Source organism: Anolis carolinensis, chromosome 1 (assembly GCF_035594765.1).
Source record: "Anolis carolinensis isolate JA03-04 chromosome 1, rAnoCar3.1.pri, whole genome shotgun sequence".
Lineage (NCBI taxonomy): Eukaryota > Metazoa > Chordata > Lepidosauria > Squamata > Dactyloidae > Anolis > Anolis carolinensis.
In genome coordinates, this window is record NC_085841.1 from 346245823 (window position 1) to 346268635 (window position 22813).

The 22813-nt window shown below is 37.5% G+C and overlaps 1 protein-coding gene across 7 annotated transcripts in view; it reads right to left on the reverse strand.

Annotated features, from left to right (window-relative positions):
- Positions 1-274: 274 nt before the first annotated feature.
- Positions 275-22813, reverse strand: part of bcl11b (BCL11 transcription factor B) — a 172939-nt gene continuing 150400 nt past the window's right edge. For all 7 annotated transcript variants that reach the window (XM_016990813.2, XM_003214334.4, XM_016990827.2 and 4 more), the window contains one exon: positions 275-12340. In XM_016990813.2, coding sequence (XP_016846302.1) covers positions 10329-12340 — 2012 coding nt within the window. In that variant the 3' untranslated portion in view covers positions 275-10328. The remainder of the gene's footprint in view (positions 12341-22813) is intronic.

The window sequence follows — 22813 nt, forward strand, 5'->3', positions numbered from 1 at the left end:
TTTTCACATCCCAAAGTGACAAGTGATAACACACAGTCATGTCTCATGTCTAAGTCATGTTTTCAATTTTCACATTCTAGTGTTGTAGAGACTTATCAGACTTACCCGAGAATCCATATAGGAACAATGTTGTGGTCTTACAACAAATTCTATCTCACTGCCACTTTAATCAGGGCCTAAAGCGTATTAGAGGAAAAATATATAACAATATGCTAATCTTACAACCAATGTAGTTCAAACACTTTTCAATTCTAAATAAGCACTGAAGACAATATTTGGAGATCAAGTCAATGTCCAATTTATTTATTTATTTTAATAACTTGAAACTGGAACAAACGTTGTTTTGAACGAGCGTACAAATGAAATGGTAGACACATGCTGAACTCAACAATGTGACAATAAAGGGGGGAAAGAGGCCAAAAAGTCTTGTACAGAGAATAAAAGGAACAATAAATATTTCACTAAGTGATATTGAAATGACCTCCTGCCATCTCAACATTTTTATCCATAATAAAAAGAAGTGCTCCCATTTTTAAAAAAAATGGGGCACAAATACCAAACAATAATAAATAGTTCCGAACTTGTAAAAGACAAAACCTCCAAGTAAACAACAAAAGCTCATACAATAAGTAATAGAAAAAGGTAATAAAAATAGTTTCCCTTGCCGGTACAAATGCAAACAACTGAAATCAATGTTACTTTGCTTTGCAGTTCTAAAATACAAAGAGCACCATAAAATGAGTTTGCTTGTGAAAACAAAATCTTGGACTGTATTTAATCAGGACTAGGATGAAATGCTGTACTAAGACATAAATGTGCATCGTGTCACATCCTGCCAAAAAATAATAATCTTGTTATCACACTAGAAATGCTCCATGCAAACATTTTTATTGGAGCAGGACTACATGGTATGGAATAATTCTAATGTAACACAGTTAACTCTGTTAATTTTAGCAGTGTAACAATCATGGCAGCAGAAATAATTATGGCATGTCTGCCATATTGTGCTTCTGGCCTTGTAAAGCAGGATTCCTAAAAGTAGGAAGGAAGGAAGGAATTGGGTTATCATGGTTTCGCTGAACACAATTTGTGCTTTAGAGATCAGAGTTACTCATGGTAGGTTCTTAGAAATTCAAGTCACTTGGTAAGATTGCTGCTGGTGGTTCAGATCTAAAGTTACTCGAAATAGAAAGAGTTTTGTGGTGCTCAGAAGTGAATTCACTTCATTGTTGAGTTGGGGTTTAGATAACATTATATTATACAAGGATTAAACCTCTAAATTGTTTTTGACCACCCAAAGGGGGGAAAGTCTGAATTTTCTGGAATTATTCTGGGTAAATTAAAGTTTACAAAGTGACCCATGCTTACAAAAATATGAGATTGAATTATCTGGTATTCCTCAGGAATACATTGTGTGGACACTTCTGAATCAGATTTTTTTGGACATAATTTCATCCCTAATTTTACCTAGTCCAGAATCTACTCTCCAACACATCCCTGTCATTGTGATGGCACCATGGCTGGACATAATGAGTTAATCCAGCTTCTTTTCTATTGACGGGAGCATTCATTCAAGAGATTAAATTTCAGAATACTCTTGTAAGCAGAAATAGAAACCTAATTTATTATCTTTTTTACCACACCAAATCCATGGTTCCAGATGGAGAAAATTGTCTTCCCAAAAATTAGACATGTAGTGATAGGTGACACAAGAAATCGACCAAGATCCCTACTCACTTCTGTCATGGGGATTCTTTCCCTGGCTCAGAAGTCTCTCAGACAGAAAGTGATTTTATGCCCACCTGAAAAGTTTGAATCTAACTTTCCTATTTTCACTGTCCTTTTTTCATACACTGTTAATTGTCCTAAGCCCCTTCTTAAAAAAAATCTCTGTATTTTATAACCATTTTGTAATGATCCCCAATCTTTCCCTACAAAAAAAAAACCAAGGTAAACATCAGGGAGAGAATTTGCTAAATGAAAAAGCAGAATTTCATCCCAGTCCTTCAAATATTTGAGATATTTATGGAATGTACAATTAGGAATCGACAGCAGCAAAGCAGACAATTGGAAAACCTGTACATGGTCCCTTTCTAATGAGGGGGGAGGGGGTGGGATGCGCCTGGGCCAAAATTTAAATCATTCCAATTCACAGATGTAACAAGAAAAGACTGCTCTTTCATCATCCTCGTTTCCCTTTTAGAACAGCTCCCTCTGAAAGCTGTGAAGAGGACACAAGTGGGGTGATGACAGACAGGTACCCTGATCCAGCAAGGACTCTGGATCATGCCCCACTCAAGCAAAAGGGTGCTGTACATAACATGAAACCTTGCGGGATCAGATGGGCTGATGCGTCTGAATACATATTCCCCTAAAAGATGGTTGACACAGTGGTGGTCAACAGTGATGGTGTTTCGGACTGCATACAGACTTCTTCACCACTCAGTAGGTGTGAAATGCTATCTAAACAAATAGCATTGTGTATTTTAAGCAGATATGCAGTCCATTGGATCAGGGCTGGTAAGCTTAAATTTGCCAGGAAAAGTCACCTCTTTATATCTTTAAAAAGGAGGACATCTGTGGAATGTTACGTCAAACATTTTCACAAAAACTGAATTTCGTTTAACAACTACTGGCATCAGCCATCCATCATAGTTCAACTATACCTGGGAAGGCCTTGATACAAGGGGTCCAGGCAGCTTCAAAGTTATTACTGCCCTGTAGGAACAGCACTTATTATTATTATTTTTGTAGGCCATTTCTGACTGAAAAAAATTATATATATATATATATATTTATATATATATATACACACACACACACACACGCACATACACACAACTAAAAATGTGAACAGAAAACCTAGAACAAAACAAAACCTGATGCCCACCCAACCCACCCAAATAATAATTAAAAATAATAATCATTTTGTTTCTTTTACCCACAGGTTGTCAAACAACCCATTTATTTTTCTTTCTTCTATACAATAAGGTCGTGACATACAAATTAAGTTTTTTGCACTATTTTATCCTGCCAAATTAAAAAAAATATATTATGGCAGCCTGTTTGTTTGTTTTTGTTTTTATTTCCAAATTCACTAACAAAAAAGTACATTAAATCCCTTTAAAAGGACAAGCGTACAGTTAAAAAATTACAAGTTCCAGTAAAAATACAGCAAGTGCCTACATTATATGAATCAACCAATATCAATATCCATTCCAGAAGAGGGGGATGGGGGGGGGGGAGATAAAAATAGGTACAGGTCAGAAATGTGATTTTTTAATCTGCAAAGCAATAACAATATTAAGCATTTTTTCTACGTACTTTTTCTACATGGTGTAGCAGTCACCTTTTAATCCCCAAATACAAGTTTCTATACATTTTTCTTGAAATAAAAATTCAACACCCAAGGCAGAAAAAAATTTACTAAAACTCAGACTTTACAGTTACAGTGACAAGAACAAATTTATAGACCCACCATTTAAATTTTACTGCAACATTTTCAAGGAAATAAGAGAAAAGTTTTTTTTTTCTTTCTGGTTTTGTAAAATGCCCAGGCATTCTCCATTATTACAAATACTGGTCCACTTTTACAGTAATCAAGAAATTTTAATATATATAATATATACTAAAACCCCGTCACCAAAAGAAAACAATATACACATGGCCATTGTGGCATTTTAATAACCTATTAAGCAAACTTTGAAGGAAAAAAAAGAGATTGCTCAAACACACATACACACAATTTTTTACCCTTGTATGTATTCAATACTGTAAACGTATTTTAAGACAGAGTGCACAAAATTTAACTCTTAAAAAATTAGCCGTTGTTCCTGATTTTTTCATTCAATGATAACAACTTGCAATTTGTGTCATTTGAGTTTTAATTCAGCAGTAAATCATTTCCATTCCATTTCCTAAGCAGCGTTGTCCTGAAAAAAAAGAAAAAGGCTGAGAACAATTCAGCAAATGGATGTCCGAAGTTGTGCTGGATATACATCTTCATTTGACTGGGTCTTATGGCATTTTCATGTCCACTATCTTCAACCAGGTTTTTTTGTTTTGTTTTTTTAAGTAAATGTGGCTCTTGTTTTTTTTAATCCTAAAGAACGTACTTTTCTTGTTTTACCTTTTTTTAAAAGTCTTTTCATTTCACAAAAATGTTTGCATTTGTCTCAAGAGACTCAAATAGGAAGATCAGTTTTCAAGGCACTCACATCAAATTGAATGGCAGTAGAAAAACTGTCCAATAAATTACTATTTTTTCTTTATAGTGCCAGTATTGTGAATGCCACGCTTAGCAACACTGACACTTAATCTCAGATGTCCCCCCTTAACAGTTTCACCCACCTCTGGGCCAAGCAAAGACAAAAATGCTGTAATTTCTTGTTCAGAAGCCGCTGGTCTTGAATACAAACAAAAGTTTTAAAGTGCGGGTCAACAGAATCAAAATGTGGAACTTTTACAACATTGCCTATTTTCTTGATAGACTAAGTCAGGGGAGTTCAAATTGTATCCCAGAAAATCTCCCTGGGTAATGAAATTGAATATATTGGTCTACCCAAGATTTTAAAAGCTGACTTTTTTAAATGGCCAATTCACAATTCAGATGAGCACAGCTATTGTGATCTGGAAAAATAAAAGAAAAACAAAAAGGATTAGAATGGAGGTGGGAAACCCAGGGCATCCGGTGTTAATGGGGTAGTGAATCTACTCTGGGTTTAAGTCTGAACTTAAGGACTTATCCAAGCTGCTGAATCTCTTTGAGGTATAAGACCAAATATTTTGGATAGCTCCTTGCAAGTCTAGTATAAAATCCAGAATAGATGAATCCTCCCATTCACTTGACAGCCACCGCATGGGTAACCTGTGGACCACCACCAGAAGTTTTTTGGACCACAGTTTCCATAATTACTTACCAGTTCCTACGCTGGCTAGGACTTCTGGGAACCTAAAGTCCAAAACATAGCTATACAAGACACTATTCCTTCTCCACAAAAGTTGCAAGCAATAAGTCAAGAGCGATATTTCCACTGACTTCACCATCCAGTGGAATTAACCTCAAGAGTGAAAGGACTGCTAAGTAACAGTTTCGAACAGAAAGGACACCCAAGTGATCTGGTGTCTTCCATAACATTCAAAGGGTGTTTTAGCACTCTCAGTGAAGCTCCTGAATTATGCTCTGTATTCTGCCAGGTACTGGAATAAGAGATTTAGTATAAACAAAGGCTATCCAGTAACACTAAGCAATATATAAAATGTGACTGGAATAAAAGCAGAATGGAAACGCATGAGGGGAAATAAAGTTTAAAATATTAATTTCCAAAAAATGCTCAATTTAGCCCCTGTCCAAATTAATTTGGAATGTCAAAGGTCTTCATTCAGCTTTTAGATGAATAATTTAAGTGTTCTTCGATCAAACGCCTTATTATGTAGGACTCAAATTCTGTTATTCCAAATGTTATAAAGCATTCATAGATTTATTTATTTTTTTTGCACCTCTTCACCTTTTTGGAGTCTGCAATAAGCAAAATCTTCCTAAACATAAAAAAATGTCAATATTTACTATCTTCTGCAGTGGCACAATTCTAAAAGGATTTGGGGTTTGTGGATCTTGGACTATTTCTTATTACAATAACACAATTGTGCACAATTGTGCATGATAGAATACAGTTTAGACCACTAGCATATTTAGACTAAGGCCAGGCTCATAAGTGTGAAGTAAGCCAATTACACATTCCTGTAAAAACTGATGTCACGTAATATGCAAACACAGAGGAGCATGTGTTTTATTCTGTTCACATTCCTATCCAGAGCACTCATATTTCTGACAAACATTCCACTAAGCGTTCCACCAGTGGTGATCAGAGACTTGCTTATTGGCGTCAGCATGCCATTAAATAAAGATCTGCACCAACTGAGATTCACCAAGCTGTCCGCAACATACTAGCCATGTATTATGGTTTGCCAGGTGCTTGAAAATTTCTGTATGCAACAAAGAAGTAAACCTCTGGTGGACAACCCTATGTGACTTGTGCTCTGCATTTGGCTTCTCTCTAGCAAGAATGTTATGCCAGTTGATTATCACTTGATTTTTGGCCAGTTTATAATTAAGGTTCATTGACTCTTCTTGTTAAATACGTTGCTTCTAAGAAATGGCAATTTTAAACATAGATAAGCCCAATTCTACATGTGATAACTGATTGTGTGAATGGAGGGAGTGTGTTAGAACTGAAAGAGTAGGCAAACAGTATGCATCTCCTCTGAAAGCCTGTGGCTGGCTCCTGCAGAATTCTGGGGTTTGGAATTTAGTGAGGTTCAGGACCTCTGGTTGAGCATTTTCAAGGCCCCTCCCCTAAACTACAAGCCTCAGAATTCTACAGAATTTCAGATGCGATGCATACACTTTGCCTACTCTTTCAGTTCTGGTGTGATACCAGACTGTGCTCATCACATTCCCAATAGCTACAACACCCTGTTGTCCACAAGTTAGGAATACATATCTATGGAGGGAAACTTGTTCCATGCATGCAGAACATCCCATGATTTAGATCCTCAACAACCCATGCATCAAAGTCAGTTTCTCTCCTCTAGACACATTTTCCCAACACATGGAAAGAGGGGTGGCAGAGGACGCAAGGATAGAACCAGCACTCTTCATACCTACAAGGACTACCTCTCTATATGCAATTATAACTATATACAGGTTGAGTAGCCCTCATCTGAAATATCTGAGATAAAAAGTATTTTGGAATTTTGCATGGGGCATTTTAGTGATCTTAGTGATGGGAACCTGATCTATGCACAAAATCCATTTATATTTGATAATAAACCTTATACAAATAGCCTGAAGGTAATTTTATAGACAATGTTTCAACTTATTTTGTGCATGAGATGAATTTTGTGTACACTGAAACATGAAAAAGCAAATGTGTGACTATCCTGGTCACCCATGCTGATAATTTTGAATTTTAGAGTCTTTTGGGTTTTGAAATTCCAGATGAGGGATACTTAACCTATGTAGGGATAAAGTGGTTCATGAGTTGGAACATTAGTGCTGGCAAATGACTGTCGTGGCAAAAAAAAAAAATCTTCTAGATCTCATGATTGCTATATTTGGACTAAAAAAGGAATTGCTCCCATATTAGATTGGCCAGTGGGCTCCAGGAAGGATGCAATTTGGCTCATTGGTTTCATTGGTCCACGTTTTGTAAGCAGAGTTGCAACTTTCTTATCAGAATTTCTTAAGATTTTTATGTTGGCAAAAGACTAAATTTTGAATGAAGCAGTTCAGACCAATCTAGACGTTCATTTGATATGTAACGTGCACTGTCCAATCCATGTTTTCTCCTCCTTAACTACAGCTAGTGGGTATGTACATATGTGGAACCCTACATTTTTTTAAACATGTTTTTAACTCTACATTATCTTTTTGAAGGTGCACTAACTAGAATGCTGCATGGTATTATACACATACATGCACCACTGTTTTGTACTGGCAGTTTTATTTTCAGTTACTTCCCTCATGTTCCCCAACATAGGATATGCTTTTTTTCACAAAGCCGCAAAAAATGGGTCAACATTTTGATTGGGTTTTCAACTATACATCTTAACTCCCTTTCTTCATCATTCACTGTCAGTTCAGACCTCATCTGCATTATATATGAAATTAGGATTTTCTGCCCCAATATAATCACTTTCCACTTTTTCCACTTACTTACTTAACAGTGAGTGGAAATGTACAATTTTAATGCTCAGGTTTGGAGCTCTTTGTACTGTAGGTCTCCTTTCTAACCACTCTAAATAACCTGAGTTCATCAGAAAATTTTAAAAACACCAGAATGATAAAAGTCTTTTTAACCATCCCTCTGTTTCACGTACTGACCATACACTTTGATTCCATGTTTTTTTCTTTACCTAGCAGTTTCAAGTTCATACAAAGCTTTTCTTCTGCATGTTATATATCAAGTGAACCTCTAGAATGGTCCCAACATACCTCTTGCAGAATTCTATTTATGGATTGACTTGTTAAAAGTGTAGTAATTATTATGGATGCTAACAGTTGCTAGCCAGCAATAATTACAGGTGCTAATATTTGCTTTTTAATCCTCACTTGTAAGAATTTTTAAAATCAACATTTATGTCCTGTTGAGTGAGATTTTGTTTTCAATGACCTTTCACATTTCAGGATTTTGAAAATAAAAATTGTGGTAAGAAAGTTTGCAAAACATGTGTTCTGTAATTAAATATTTTTGGTGCAAAAATTCTTTGTTATTGCTGTTGTTGCTGACAAAAAAAGCCCTTGTATTTGCACTTTCATTCAGGAAAAAAAATCTTACGGCACCCGACAAATTGAGATTTATTTTTCATGCTCCTTGGTCATGATAAATGAAAATTATTAGGGGGCTAAAACTTGTTGATCCAGCACAGGAGATTTTATACACATTTATGTGACTAGAGCATCAAGCGCATGGATAAAATCTCCTACTGCTACTGCTTGATATGACAACAGGGGAAATAACCTAAGAACAGCGATCGTAACAATAATGCATCATTACAGCCAAACTGGGGCTATGACCTTTAGTTTACTGATTAGCTAGATTAATAGATTAATAAATTTTTAAATGCCTTTGACAGATGTGCAGAACAATCCTAGGCAGTTGTATTGTTTCCAAAGGGCTTACCCCGAGTAAGGGGACAGAAGGTTGCAGTAAAAGGAAAAAAATCATTTATTGATTGGACTACACATTTATTTTTATTTTTCAAATATTTGTTTTACAAAGCTTGAAAAAAGTTCCTTTTTATTCCAGTCTCCATATGCCGGGGGGGGGGGGGGGGGTGTTGTGGGACATGTTATCCAAACAGCTGTTTTCTAAGCCCTAATTTTTAACATTATCATACAAATTTCAGAGGATGGCATTGTATTAAAAGCATTTCCATCTTAAGCACACAACCTATTTAACTGTGAACAGTCTACAATAAGAATGGCTTTGCAAAAATTCAGGGAGGGCTTTTCCCAGTCGGGCTAGAGATGTCAGACACTAAACCTGGGACATTTTAAGATGAGCACCTACTGTGATATGTACATGCATCATCTTAAAAATGAAAAAAAATATGGCTTTTAAATTCAAATATACAGTTCAGGTCATATGCAAATTTACCAGAATGGCAGCACTAACTAAATTAATCCAGTGCAAACACTTGTTAGTCAAGTTGTTCAACGTAAAACATGATTTGGTCCATGACTCTATTTTCTATGGAATGATTAGTTATAACTGTGTTCAGACTATCAAGTGAGAACTCCAATTTTTCTGTGTATTGTATTTAATGTGAACAAGGCACCAATATAAATGGTGCCTGAGAAGAACAATCAAGGGTTGCTTTCTGTCATTGCTTTCTAAACTTGCATATGCCTTTGTCAGGAGTCCCAAGCTTTATGAACCATTTTAAACTGGCAGAAAGGTCAAAAGTAGACATTAGAAACAAATTACCTACTAATAATGCACATTTTTTGCTATTGCTTGTGCGAATATAGCTGCCTTTAGAAAACACCTATGTCCATTTCTTTTCAGTGCTCACAACTTCTGCTCTGGAAGTGTATAAAGAAAATTTCCTTTTCCTATAAAGGCCTCTATTTTAGTGGCAACATCAGTGCTACATAACAGATCCAAATTCAAAAAGAAAGTGCTACATTTTTAAAAGATTGTTATCCGCGGTTTTGTTTCATATTTTCTAATTTTCAAAAGGTTTTCTTTCTTTTCTTTTCTTTTCTTTTCTTTTCTTTTTTTAAGGACAGTAAAAAGAAATAGAAAGAAAATAGGAAAATGAATACTTAAAATGCTGGCTTCTTCACAAGAAATTACACATGCTTAGCATAAGATTCAACAAAGCAGCGGCCCTTTAAAATTATAATTTAAATTGATATGTATCTCCCCCTGCAATGCAAATAATCTCAGGTTACTACTGGGTAAAATTAGAATGGGATACCCAACAAAATTTTTAAAAAATCTAAAACAGAAAAAAAATCTTTAAAAAAAAGTACCTGCACATGCCAAAATTAAAAAAAAAAATACAAAACAACCGAATAAATACAGAAATTATTGCACAGTTAAAAGGCTTCACAATTTTTACTGCCTTAACCAATCCTCAGGTTTAATAGAACTTTGTAGACACAGGTTATATTTAAGTGCCAAATTCTGGCACCTGCCATAGTTATGCTAAGTTATGTTTATGGAGGCAAGTTAGGTCAGCTTTTTCTTAGTTGGCAATAGTTAAAACTGTACAACTTAAATGTTACCTAGACCCCAGATTTTAACCCAGAAGGGGCCTTAGCTTCTTTCTGCCTGCTCAATTTTGACATCATTTGTCAGCAAATGTTCACCATGCCACTTTTTCATGTGTTTCTCCAGAGTGCTGTAAACACTAAAGGGCATCTGGCAAATGTCGCAGCGGTAGACCTCCTTCCCTAGCTGGCCATGTGTTTTCATATGACGTGTCAGCTTACTGCTCTGGGCACATGCATAGTTGCAGAGCTCACATTTGTAAGGCCGCTCTCCTGTGTGGCTCCGGCGGTGCACTGTTAAGTTACTGCAGTTCTTAAAGACTTTGCCACAGTACTCGCATGTATCGCTCCGCCGTCCTTCCTTTGAACTGGGTCGACCGGGGCCAGGTCCACTGATATGGGGCGTGCTGCCTCCGCTCGCCGTCCCACTGCGCCCTGAGAGACCGCCATCCAGCATATCACCTGGTGGAGTGGAGAAACGCAGGCTTCCGTTCTCTGAGGAATGCTCAGAAGAAGTTGCAAAGGGGGATTGTCGGGAATCTGTGAATCCGAGAAATGGATCCTTCATGAAGTGCCTTGATGCTGCATAACCTACCAGCCACTGCGAGTAAACATTTTCAGAAGGTATTATTGTTGCTGGTGGCAAGTCCAGATCTTTTTCTATCTTTATTCTTTTTGATGAGTTATTTAAACTGGGGCTTGTGATAGGGGTGGGCTTGCGGGGGAACAGGCTCGGAAAGGGCTCACCTGGACCAAAGTTTCTACCGTTGACAGTCCCTTCCTCGGTACGGTCAAGTTCTCCAGCAACTGAATCTTCATCACCTGTGTCTCTCTGACAAAGGTCTCGAGGGCAGAGATCTCGCTGATCTGAAGATCTCTTCATGAAGCCACCTCTTTTCTGCTTTTCAGCTAGCATGTCACTGTATTGTTGGATAGTACCGAGGCTTACATTCTCTATCACTTTTCCTAGGACAAGGGACTTTTCATCTGGCAATGACTTGGAACCATTCTCTCGATTACGACTTAGTTCTGAGTCCATGCTAAAGCTCGACTCGGGTCTACTTTCATTTTCCAGTTCCTCTTCCTCCTCCTCCTCTTCCTCCTCCTCTTCATTATCATGGCCTAGAGAAGGATCACTCTCGTTCCTGAAGTCTGCCTCACTAGACTTTAGTCCTTCTCCAGTGAGTTCACTTGTGCCAGGCTCAGGGGAACTTGTAGCAGACAGACCATCATCTGACCTTCCCGTCATAGACCCAGCTTTGTGCATATGTGTTTTCATATGGCGTTTTAGCTTGCTGGCTTGGGAACAAGCATGGTCACAGAGCTGGCATTTATAGGGCTTCTCTCCCGTGTGGCTTCGCCGATGGACGATGAGATTGCTCTGGAACTTGAATGTTTTCCCACAAAATTCACATGACTTACTTTTAGCCTGAGGCTGGGGAGGCGTAGTGCTGCTTGGGGGCATCGGTGGCAAGGGTGGGGTGCTCAAAAAAGGAGATTTAGGACTTGGCTGGAAAGGATTCAACAAGCGATGCATAGGGTTGTTGCGATTAGGAGAGACTGGTGGAGGGGTGGAGTTATTCCCCGCCAGTTCTCGAAGCCTTCTGGAAAAATCCATCGCTGGAGACTCAATTGCCATGGGGTTTAAACGCATGACTCTGTCAAAGGCACTGGGATGCTGGGCAACTAACCCCATTTCTTCGGCACTAAGGCGATGCGGATCCAGGTGATGACGAGGCGGTGGGCTGAAAAGGGGAGGCGTGTTGGGGAGCCGACCTTCACCAAAGCCAGGATGATCACGCAGGATGGGACCGGTCATTCGCAAGAGACTAAAAGGGTTGTTGTCGCCAAGGAAATTCATCAGCGGGGACTGTGCAACAGTCTCGGGTCCCAGAGGAGGAGGGATGGTGATGCGTGGAGTAAGGGAGCTGTTTGAAGGGCTTGTTTCCAGGTAGATGCGGAATCCATGTGTGTTCTGGGCATGCTGAAGCAAGAACCAAGCGCTATTAAAAGGGTGCTTGCATGTTGTGCAAATATAGCTTGAAGGCTCATCTTTACCTACATAAGGGGAAGAAAAAAGGAAAGAGAAAGGGGGGAAATAATCAGAAACGTAACAAAAGACGACAATTTTAAGTGCACATTTTTCCCAAACATTCCTTCTATTTGTTTTAAGCTTTTCGCTACAAACAGAAAATAGTTTCCTCATCTATTCACAATCTAATAAATCATATTACATTATAACATATTAAATCTACATTATGAATCTATATGTTAATATAATATTATATACTGTATTGTGGTATAGCATATGAATCAAATTATAGCTTATGTGGGTAAAACAAGTATCTTCCAGTAGCACGTGGAATAATTTTAATGTATTGCAAAAGTATTCATTCAAAGCCCACAGCAGTCATCAACAATCATCAGCACCCATTTTATTGTTTAAGTCACTGCAGTCTTGAAAGGTAACTAAGAATGTATTAAAACACAAATTAAAATTAAGCAGACTGATTTAACCTACCTTGTAGGGTTGTTGTGGGGTAAAAAGAAAATTATATATGTATATATTACTTTGAACTCCTTAGAAGAAGGAGATTTTTAAAAAATGAACTAAATAAGGTTAATGGCCTTTTGAGATGCTGAAGTATATAAGATAACTTGTTTATTAAGCAACAGCTATCCATTCAGGATTAGCTTTTTTCTATTCCATATTACAACACACACCAGAACCATAAGAGCCTCAAAATACTCCAAAACCCTTGCTCTTACTCAAAACTTATTAATATCTTGGTTAGGTTGTACAGCATTTCTTGGTTTCATGGCATGATCTCCTCTTCCAAACCCAGGAGATGCATAGGTTTCATCAAGAGCACTCTAATAAAGTTTTGAATGCAAATCTCTCATGTCCCTGTACACAGTGTACAGTATTCTATTAGGGCTATATTTGAACTGGGTTCCAAAAGAAAGTACCAAAACAACAGTCCATCAGAACAGCTAGAATGTTTTCCTTTTTTGTTTATATTTCCAATCTACTTGATCCACCCCCCTTTCCAAACTCAAAAACCAGTCTTGATTTGGAATTTTACAGGAGGCAAATGTAGAAAATGCTTGTAAGTTTGCTAACTAAAAATACTGTCCTTGGAAACACGATTTCTGAATGCATAAAATGCCACTCACGGACACACAATAATTTTAAAAGTGGACATTCCACTGTCAGAACTGCTGTTGTTTGGTGCCTTCAAGTCGTTCTGCTAATGCTGACTCTACAATGGGTTTTCTTGGCAAGATTTATCCAGAGGAGATTTGCCCTTGCCTTCCTCTGAGGCTAAAAGTGCGAGTTGTCCAAGGTTATTCAGTAGGTTTCTATGGCTGAGTAAAGATTCAAACTCTGCTCTTTAGAAATTTTTACACGATCATAAGTATACAGAGATAAAAAATAGGTATAAAAATCCAACATTTACTCATAATCGATCAACATTTTCAAGGGTTGCTAAATAGGCTGCTTTTCCTTTCTATAAAGTACAGCTGAAGCATCTTCTGCAGTCCTCTGTAAACACTGCTCAAGAGATTCGTACAAATGTCTAAAACAGCCAGTAGGTAATGTTCAAAAAACTTTGACTACTGCCAAATTTTTCCAAGACCCCAAGCTAAGAGACCCCCAGTTTAAGAAGCAGTCATGCCACAATACTCAAACAGCATGTTCATTCTCAAGGTCAACTGTGCCCATATATAAAGAAGATGGTCTGACATACAGATCAGATCTGTACACAAAAACTTGGTAAACAAAACAGATATCCACTGACCTGCAAAAAGAATTACAAGCAGACAAAGAAAGTTCCAAACAGAACTTGGAAATATAACTTTTTGGGACTACAACTTGCACAGCCGCCAGACAATATGGCTGTGGCAAGCAATGCCCAGTGTCAATGAGCATTTAGTCACACATTACATATCTCAATAATTCATGTCAGGACTTAATATCCCTGGGAAAAGATAGCATTATTTCCTCCTCTTTTCTCCAACTTTTTTTTTGGAGGACAATTTGCAACACAACTATGATGTACCAAGCCATACAGTACAACTATGGCTGTACCAAACTATGAATATTACTCCAGAAAATAATTAGGTGTACAGATAAAAGCTCTGTAGCAGCAACCCATACCAATGTTACAAGATATTAGAAGTGTTCCTTAATAGCAATTGAGCCTTTTGGCAGTGAGAAGGTGTTTTATGTCACTTTTGAAGATGATTCAACATTTAGTGCTCCTATCTATTATTTCCTATAGATATTTTTTTTCCTCTTTCTCGAGAATAAATGCGACAAAAAGTCTAGACCTTTTATGTTCCTTACATAACCCTATGTGTCGTATAGAAAGTGACAGGAATCATTGAGGCAGGCTAAAATATATAGCATATTCTGTCAAAACCTTTTTTTAACAATATGTTTTACCTCAGTTCACCCTTGAATGGACTTTAATAAAGCCCCCCTTTATTTGAAGGGTGATGTAACAGCAACTGAAGAGCAGAAACGTACAAGGTCACAAAGCTCCAAATTAAAAAGTGATCAGCACCCTTTGCCTCGTTCTTCTTTCCACACTTTAATTAATTGATGACTGAATCTTCCTTTTTAAAAGAGAACATTTTATTTATCTGTTTCCCCTCAATATTCTCGCATCCACCTCTGAATGCACTTAATAGCAGAAAAAGGTTCACCTCAAGAAAAGCAGACAGATATAAAGAGCGTTATGAGCTAAACTCAGACTAATGACTACTTTAAAAATAAAAATTAGCCTCAAACTGGCAGCTGGTTAATGCACTGGCATTTGTTTCATGCAGCTAAGATGCTTTGGTATGTTTTTGGTTTTTTTAAATGTTACATGCAAAATATTTCACCCCTGTGAAAATGCATGCAAGAGAATGAAGCCATTTCATTTCTCCTTCCCTAACTCCTTTCATAACCAGCTTATTAGTGTGTATTACTGGCATAAGATACAGATAGGATGAATTATCGGTCATAACAGCAGCAGTTCTTTCCTTTCCCTTGTTTTTTGTTTCGCTTTCATGCCCCTAAACTCTTCTGTTCACAATGGCAAAACTGACTGCAGGCTACTCAGCTACCAAGGCTCTGACAGATTCACTTATATATTTCTTCTTCTTCTTCTCCCTGCTTCGGCTTTCGCAGCCCTCAAAGCCTTTCCCCTAGACTCTCCTTTTATTTTTTTATACACTTAAATAAAAAAATAAAATAAAATGTTCATTTCCTTATTATCACTTCATGGTTATCTTGCCTCCAAGTTGCCCCGAGCAGCGTGAATGCTCACTTTTAAGAACAAAACAATGTCAAAAAGTCTTTGAAGAGCCACTTCGAACATTTTCATAAGCTAAAACTTGCCAAGTGCCTTTTTTAAAAAGCCCAGGGATGGTCCAAGAGGGCTATAAAGTGGTACCCATGAATTAAAAATACAGTTTGCTGAAAGGATATGTTTTGATGTAGGGTTATTTTGTTTAATGTGGCTGTATCCAGTATGCATTAAATGGGAGAAAGAAAGTCTAAGGGTGTATCACCCCTGTAGAATTAATGCAGTTTAACATCACTTTAACTGCTGCAGCTCAATGCAATAGCATAATAGGACTTGTAGTTGGGTGAGGTATCATACCTTTTGGCAGAGAAGCCTAAGGACTGTGTAAAACTACAACATTCAGGTATAGCATTCCTTACCTGCAATTCCAAAATACTCCAGAATCCAGAATGACTGAGATTGTGACTCCTTTGCATTCTGGTGATTCAATGTACAATATCTCATATGCAAATACGTACAGCTATTTAGATATCGAGGGGGGGGGGGAATCCGAAACCCAGAACACTTTTGGTCTAAAATATTTTGGATAAGGGATGCTGAATCTATACTTTTTTTTTCAAATTCTGTATTTTGTGTTAATCTGTAGATATTTCTATAAGGAATGTATTCTCATAGGAGAGATATGGAATCTATATTAAAAAGCTAAAACAAGATGAAAACTGACATCTCTTGTGCTTCCTCGTCACTTTCTAAAATTTGCACTGATATTGTTGTTGTTCCTCAACCTTTTCCCAAAACCAGGACTCTGAAGGCATCTTACACGTTCAAGTAAGGATATTTTATAACCAACCAGTGCTAGTATTCTGACAAAAAATCCACCAATTCTCTTTACCAACTACCAGTTACATTAACTGAATGTTACTGAAAATCCAATGTACAATGGTAAGAAAGATACCATGATTTAAGGTGACATGGTCAGCTATGGATTGCAATGCTCAGTTTAGTTTAATCAGTTGTATTTCTCTCCAAGGTCAAAGGGTAGTAGGTATCAGAATGTATTTTTTTTAGAACTACAGCTACTGGAGCTTCCTCTGGTCTGCAGGGCCAATGGGGTAAAATGGTAAAATGGAACTAGAATCAGAATAGTAGTAATAGTACTTCTTCAACTATAGTTCCCAGAATCGCATACCCATGCATATTCAGTGCTGTGATCGGCTGTAGACAAAAACAGTAAAAGTACTAAAGTAAAAAGTAAGTATATTTCAACCAATCTACCTCACCCCATAATGACCTGCTAAGATGTTGAATGTATGTAGTCACCAATCCCTCCATGCAGTCTTCTTACTGTGTTGTCGAAGGCTTTCATGGCCGGGATCACAGGGTTGTTGTATGTCTTTCGGGCTGTGTGGCCATGTTCCAGAAGCATTCTCTCCTGACGTTTCGCCCACATCTATGGCAGGCATCCTCAGAGGTTGTGAGGTAATGACTGAGATTGTGACCCTACCTCACAACCTCTGAGGATGCCTGCCATAGATGTGGGTGAAACGTCAGGAGAGAATGCTTCTGGAACATGGCCACACAGCCCGAAAGACATACAACAACCCAGTCTTCTTACTTTTCAAACAGAAAGCTGGATAATAAATCTTGCTTGCCAAGGGATCACTAAGAATGGATCATTCTATCCTATGCAATAAGTATAGTTACGTCTGACACCACTTGATTCTTTCCTTGCAAATGTGGGATCTTTTTATGATATGGAATCATGGGAGTTATAGCTTTAAAGGGTCTTTAGCCTTCTCTGCCGAAAAGTGCTGGTGCCTATACAATTTCTATGATTTTATTTTTGGCTCAAAATTGGCACCACTAATTTGTTCCTACAGTACTCAGGGTCTTTAATAAACGGACCCAACTTGGCTAAATAGCAAATTGAAACCTTGCACATTGTCTATTCTGAGAGCAGTGTTGTTGTTTTAATGATAATTAACAATGGTTCTAATCCTTGCTCTGTGGTGGATGACATTATATGCAAAGTGTGCATGTGTGGGGTTTTTTAAAGGTACAAAGCCAAACAAATGCTGAGGCTACTACCCTTACGCAAATCACAACTTCTTGCTGTGGCTTTGGACTTGGAGTTTTACACTGGGTAGTCACCCAAAAAAGGTAGGACAAATTCCAATCTTCAGTATTTCTTCTAACCTGTGTATTTCTTACATTGCAGCTACTGCTCGTTTTATTCAGGTCGTGTTCTGCTCTTAGCTTACTGATTTCTGCTCCTCTAAATCCATTTATAGATAAATAAATGTTCATGGCCTAGCAAGTCAAATCTCTTTTCTATAGGTGACAGTTAATGCTGATAGTTGTATAGTATTTTGGGGGGGGGGGGGGAAGCAAAGCATTCAAAGTAAACAGATATGACTACGTATAGAGGCTACAGCAAGTGAAGTTTTCGAAATGAGAGTAACATGCAAATTTTGGGAAACTTCATATTTAAACTACTACACCCAGAAACAACCCTCTGATGTAACTCCTAACCTTCAGCCAGACCCAGCTTTATATGTGTGTGTATGTCTTAAAGTTGCCAATTGACTTATGGCAACCTCATGAATTTTGTAGGGTTTTCTTAAGCAAGGAGACTCAGAGGTGGTGGTTTGTCACTTCCTTCCTCTGAAAGACGGCACCTGACATTCATTGCCGGTCTCCCATTATGTACTAACAAGGGCTGATCTTGTTTAAGTCCTAAGATCCTGGAAACCAGGGTTCAAATCACCATTCAGTCACATAAACCCACTGGATGACTTTAGACAAGTCAGACTCTCTCAGCCTCAGAGGAAGGCAATGGAACAAAATCAGCCAAGAAAACCCCATGAAACATTTGTCTTAGGTTCGCTATAAGTCAGAAATGACTTGAAGGCACATGATAGCAACACTTTTAAAATTACTAGTCCAAAAAGATGGGCTTATACATAAAGGATGGGAATTCTGTAGCCCCTCACAGTATTCCTTCCTACTGGCTACACATGAAGTATGTACAATACTGATGTATTGTAACAGATGATGAAGGTTTTGACCTACAGGACTTCAAGGCTTACAGGGCGCATTCTTTTTTTCTAACTCAATTGCCGCCTGAACTATCTAGGGAAAACAGTTGTTTTATTCCTAAGAGAACCCTTTTTAACCATTAAAAAACACTGGGGGACTGGGTTGTGACAAGTTAAGGGGACCCTCTAAAGGCCAGTAAGGGGCATGAGGAAATTGCAGGTACCCCATTCACCTATGTTTACACCGTTCAACATTTTACAAATAAACACTGAGACACAGGTGGCCAAACAACATTAGAATGTGGTCAAGGAGGCAAAGATTATTAATGAGGAAAAAACACACAACTTAGGAGAGATGCAGCACTTTCCTTTTGCCTGAGCCTCCTTAGGAGAGGCAAGACTCCAACCAGTCCTCCCCTCTCTCCCTGCTGCTGAATTAATTGAGTGCAAACTACGGTACACAGTTTAACACAGTTTAACTGTAAGTTGGGGGAAAGGAGGAAGAGAGATAAACTGGGACATTTTAAAAGCAGCTGAAAAAGTGGGGCGACAGAGAAATAATCAAGACTGTCTCTGCTGAACCAGGATAGTTGGAGGACATGCTGTAACATTCCAACTGTCCTACTGTAGGACAGCTAGAACTGTCCTAAAAGCTAGAACAGGAAGTGTTGAATCATCCATGCAGATTTAGCCCAAGCAAGATGAGATCCCTTGACGCTAGACTTTTTTATAGTGGTAGAAAACATGTAGCTCTTAGGCCCCTTCCACACATTATCTGCTTTGAACTGGGTTATATGGCAGTGTGTACTCCGATAATCCAGTTCAACGCAGATATTGTGGATTACCTGCCTTGATATTCTAGGTTATATGGCTGTGTGGAAATGTCCTTAGATAAAGCAGAATCATTGGCTATTAATTTGATATGGAAGATTAGTTTTTGTTGCCTTAAGACTTCCTTTCCTTAGTAGAAGTCCTTCATATACAGGTAGAGGCTTACATCTCCCTCACCCAAGTTTTTCCTCACCCAAAAGTCAAGAAAGGACAATATAATAAAAAGATTATTACTTTCCACTGCCATTAGAATTTTTAAGGATTCCTAATTAGCACATGAACAGTTGATTGTAATTTATGTAAATAAGCATACAATGGTTTCCCAGGAGAGGAAATGACAGCAACCAATCACAGGTATGGTTACACTAGGAACTGTACCACTTTGTTTCTCCCCACTCCTTCCATCAGCCACTGTTAAATATATAAGAAAATAAAACTCTTTTCTTTAGCTCTCTTTTACAAAATATTGCAAGTTCACTTTACAAAGCCACAGCACAGGCAATAAAAGCATAAGGGATTCTAAATCTGTTTCAGAGCAGCTTTAGAAATTCAGCAAAATAATAACTTGCCAACTTTTAAACCAAGGGCATACTTAGCATTATTAACTCTCAGGAGCAGACATGTATCTGTTTCTTCTATAGCTACTTCCACTCCTTTTTCACCCTATAACGAGCATTTAAATAATTGCTTCCACTTATGTATTTGTACTGTAATACCTCCAATAATGGCCGTGTGGATGCTCAATAAAAACACACCTTTAATGGAATTATTATTGAATTAAAATGCTTTAATTGAAAGCACTGGTTTAACAAGCCTTCTCAGAAGACTAGTTGATATTAAAGAGAAGGAAATTATAACTGTAAAAAGAGTTATTGTTTCTTAAATCAACAAAAACTATAGGAACTGAAAATTTGCCTAGAAAATTCATTGAGGACTATATACCTTCGTAAGTAATTTGGATGCTCTATTTCTGATGTCTCAAATATCTCTGTACACCAAAACAGGTATACCACTTACTCTTACTGTCAGAAGTAAATGATCCACATGCACATATACAGTAGAGTCTCACTTATCCAACATAAACGGGCCGGCAGAATGTTGGATAAGCGAATATGTTGGATAATTAGGAGGGATTAAAGAAAAGCCTATTAAATATCAAATTAGGTTATGATTTTACAAATTAAGCACCAAAACATCATGTTATACAACAAATTTGACAGAAAAAGTAGATCAATATACAGTAATGCTATGTAGTAATTACTGTATTTACGAATTTAGCACCAAAATATCACGATATATTGAAAACATTGACTACAAAAATGCGTTGGATAATCCAGAATGTTGGATAAGCGAGTGTTGGATAAGTGAGACTCTACTGTAATATGGATCATACTATCCTGCCTTTTTCTCAATACAGGAACTTAGGGCAGCAAATGGTAGTAGTGTATTTTGAAGAATATTCAAAAACATGTTATTTAAGTGTCAGAAAGTTTAGATGAAGAGAATCTTGGATGGATGAGAATCTTTGCAGATCAGAATGTACTGTGTGCAAAATTCAGATCTTTTTCCAGAGAAAGTATCATTTTCGGTACAGAAAACATTGTGTTATTCATCTATACTCCAGCTTTCCTCAATAATGAGACCCTAGTTAGATAACCACATTATAAAAATTACAAAGCAAGTGTTTCTGCACATAAAATAATATGTGTGTGTGTGTGGGGGGGGGGGGGGGGAGAGAGAAGAGACTGGTAAAATTATTCATTGCCTCCTTCAAGAATGAAATTAGTAAAGAATTATATTCATAGTTAGACTTCACTTACTTCAAAATGGTGCAAGCCACTCCTGCTTATGAATTGGGTTCCTCTACTCCTTCATATGAGCTTGAATTTCTGCCTGAGTTCTCACCTAACTGCATGGTTGGTAACACTCAGCTGGGCAGCTGGCCTATGTGAAAGGTCATAGGTGGCTCTTGGATCCATTCCAATAATGGCTTTTTAAAAAAGAATCTTGTAAAGGAGTTCTTATTTAATTATATCAGGAAAGAAATATGCAATAAAGGCTAAGCAAAAGAGTAGGGTGAAACAGATGAGCCCACAGAATTTCCTGGCAGATTTGGGGAAGCTTCTGAGAAATAGTAATAAAATTGGCTGTGCATTATGGGATATCCCATAACGCACAGTATCCTTTTGCAAAATATGGTATCCTGCCCTAAGGAAAAATACTATTCCACTTCAGTAAGCTAGAAAACATCAAGCATCTGGCTCCTGGATCATAAGAATTAACATCTCTATTTCTGGACCAAGCTAGACCAGAGCCCAAGCATAACATTCTGTCTTGGGACTAGAATAAGAGGAAGATAATACGAAGTCATGAAAAAGTGCTCTCTATAATCAATTGAAATGTTTGTATTCACAGATTCCTGTAGGAAATTAATTATACTAGCAACACAGAGACTTCATCCACATTACTAATTACAGTAGAGTCTCACTTATCCAACATAAACGGGCCGGCAGAATGTTGGATAAGCGAATATGTTGGATAATTAGGAGGGATTAAAGAAAAGCCTATTAAATATCAAATTAGGTTATGATTTTACAAATTAAGCACCAAAACATCATGTTATACAACAAATTTGACAGAAAAAGTAGATCAATATACAGTAATGCTATGTAGTAATTACTGTATTTACGAATTTAGCACCAAAATATCACGATATATTGAAAACATTGACTACAAAAATGCGTTGGATAATCCAGAATGTTGGATAAGCGAGTGTTGGATAAGTGAGACTCTACTGTAAGTGTATTTCTTATCTATTTAACTGACAATATGTAAAGGAATTATGTACCATATATGAGGATAAATTATTTGAAACCTGAATGCAATTGCCAATGAATGTTAAGTTATTTAAGTATTTACAGCCAGTACAAGCTAGCAACTGGATTTAGAACTAAACATGAAACCTGGTTTCCATGGCTAGGACAGACTGAACCTATGGAGGTTTATGTTTCTGGCCTCTCATCACTTATCTTAGTAAAGGACTACATAGATCAGGGCTGTCAAACTCATTTTCATCAAAGGGCCACAACAGCCCTTTGATGAAAAGATATTATTGAATGAACTTTAGATTATCACTTTAGATTATCCGCTATGTGAACTGAGGATAATGGGAATTGCAACCCAATAGCACTAGTGGCTCTGAGATTGGGGAGAGGTTAAGGACATTTGAAAGTCGGACATCATATCCACAAGCCTTGTGTTTAACCCCACTATCTTGACTAAACAGAACAAATTGAAGCCTTCCAGATGTATTTATTTATTTATTTATTTATTTCCAATATTTCTACCCCGCCCTTCTCCCC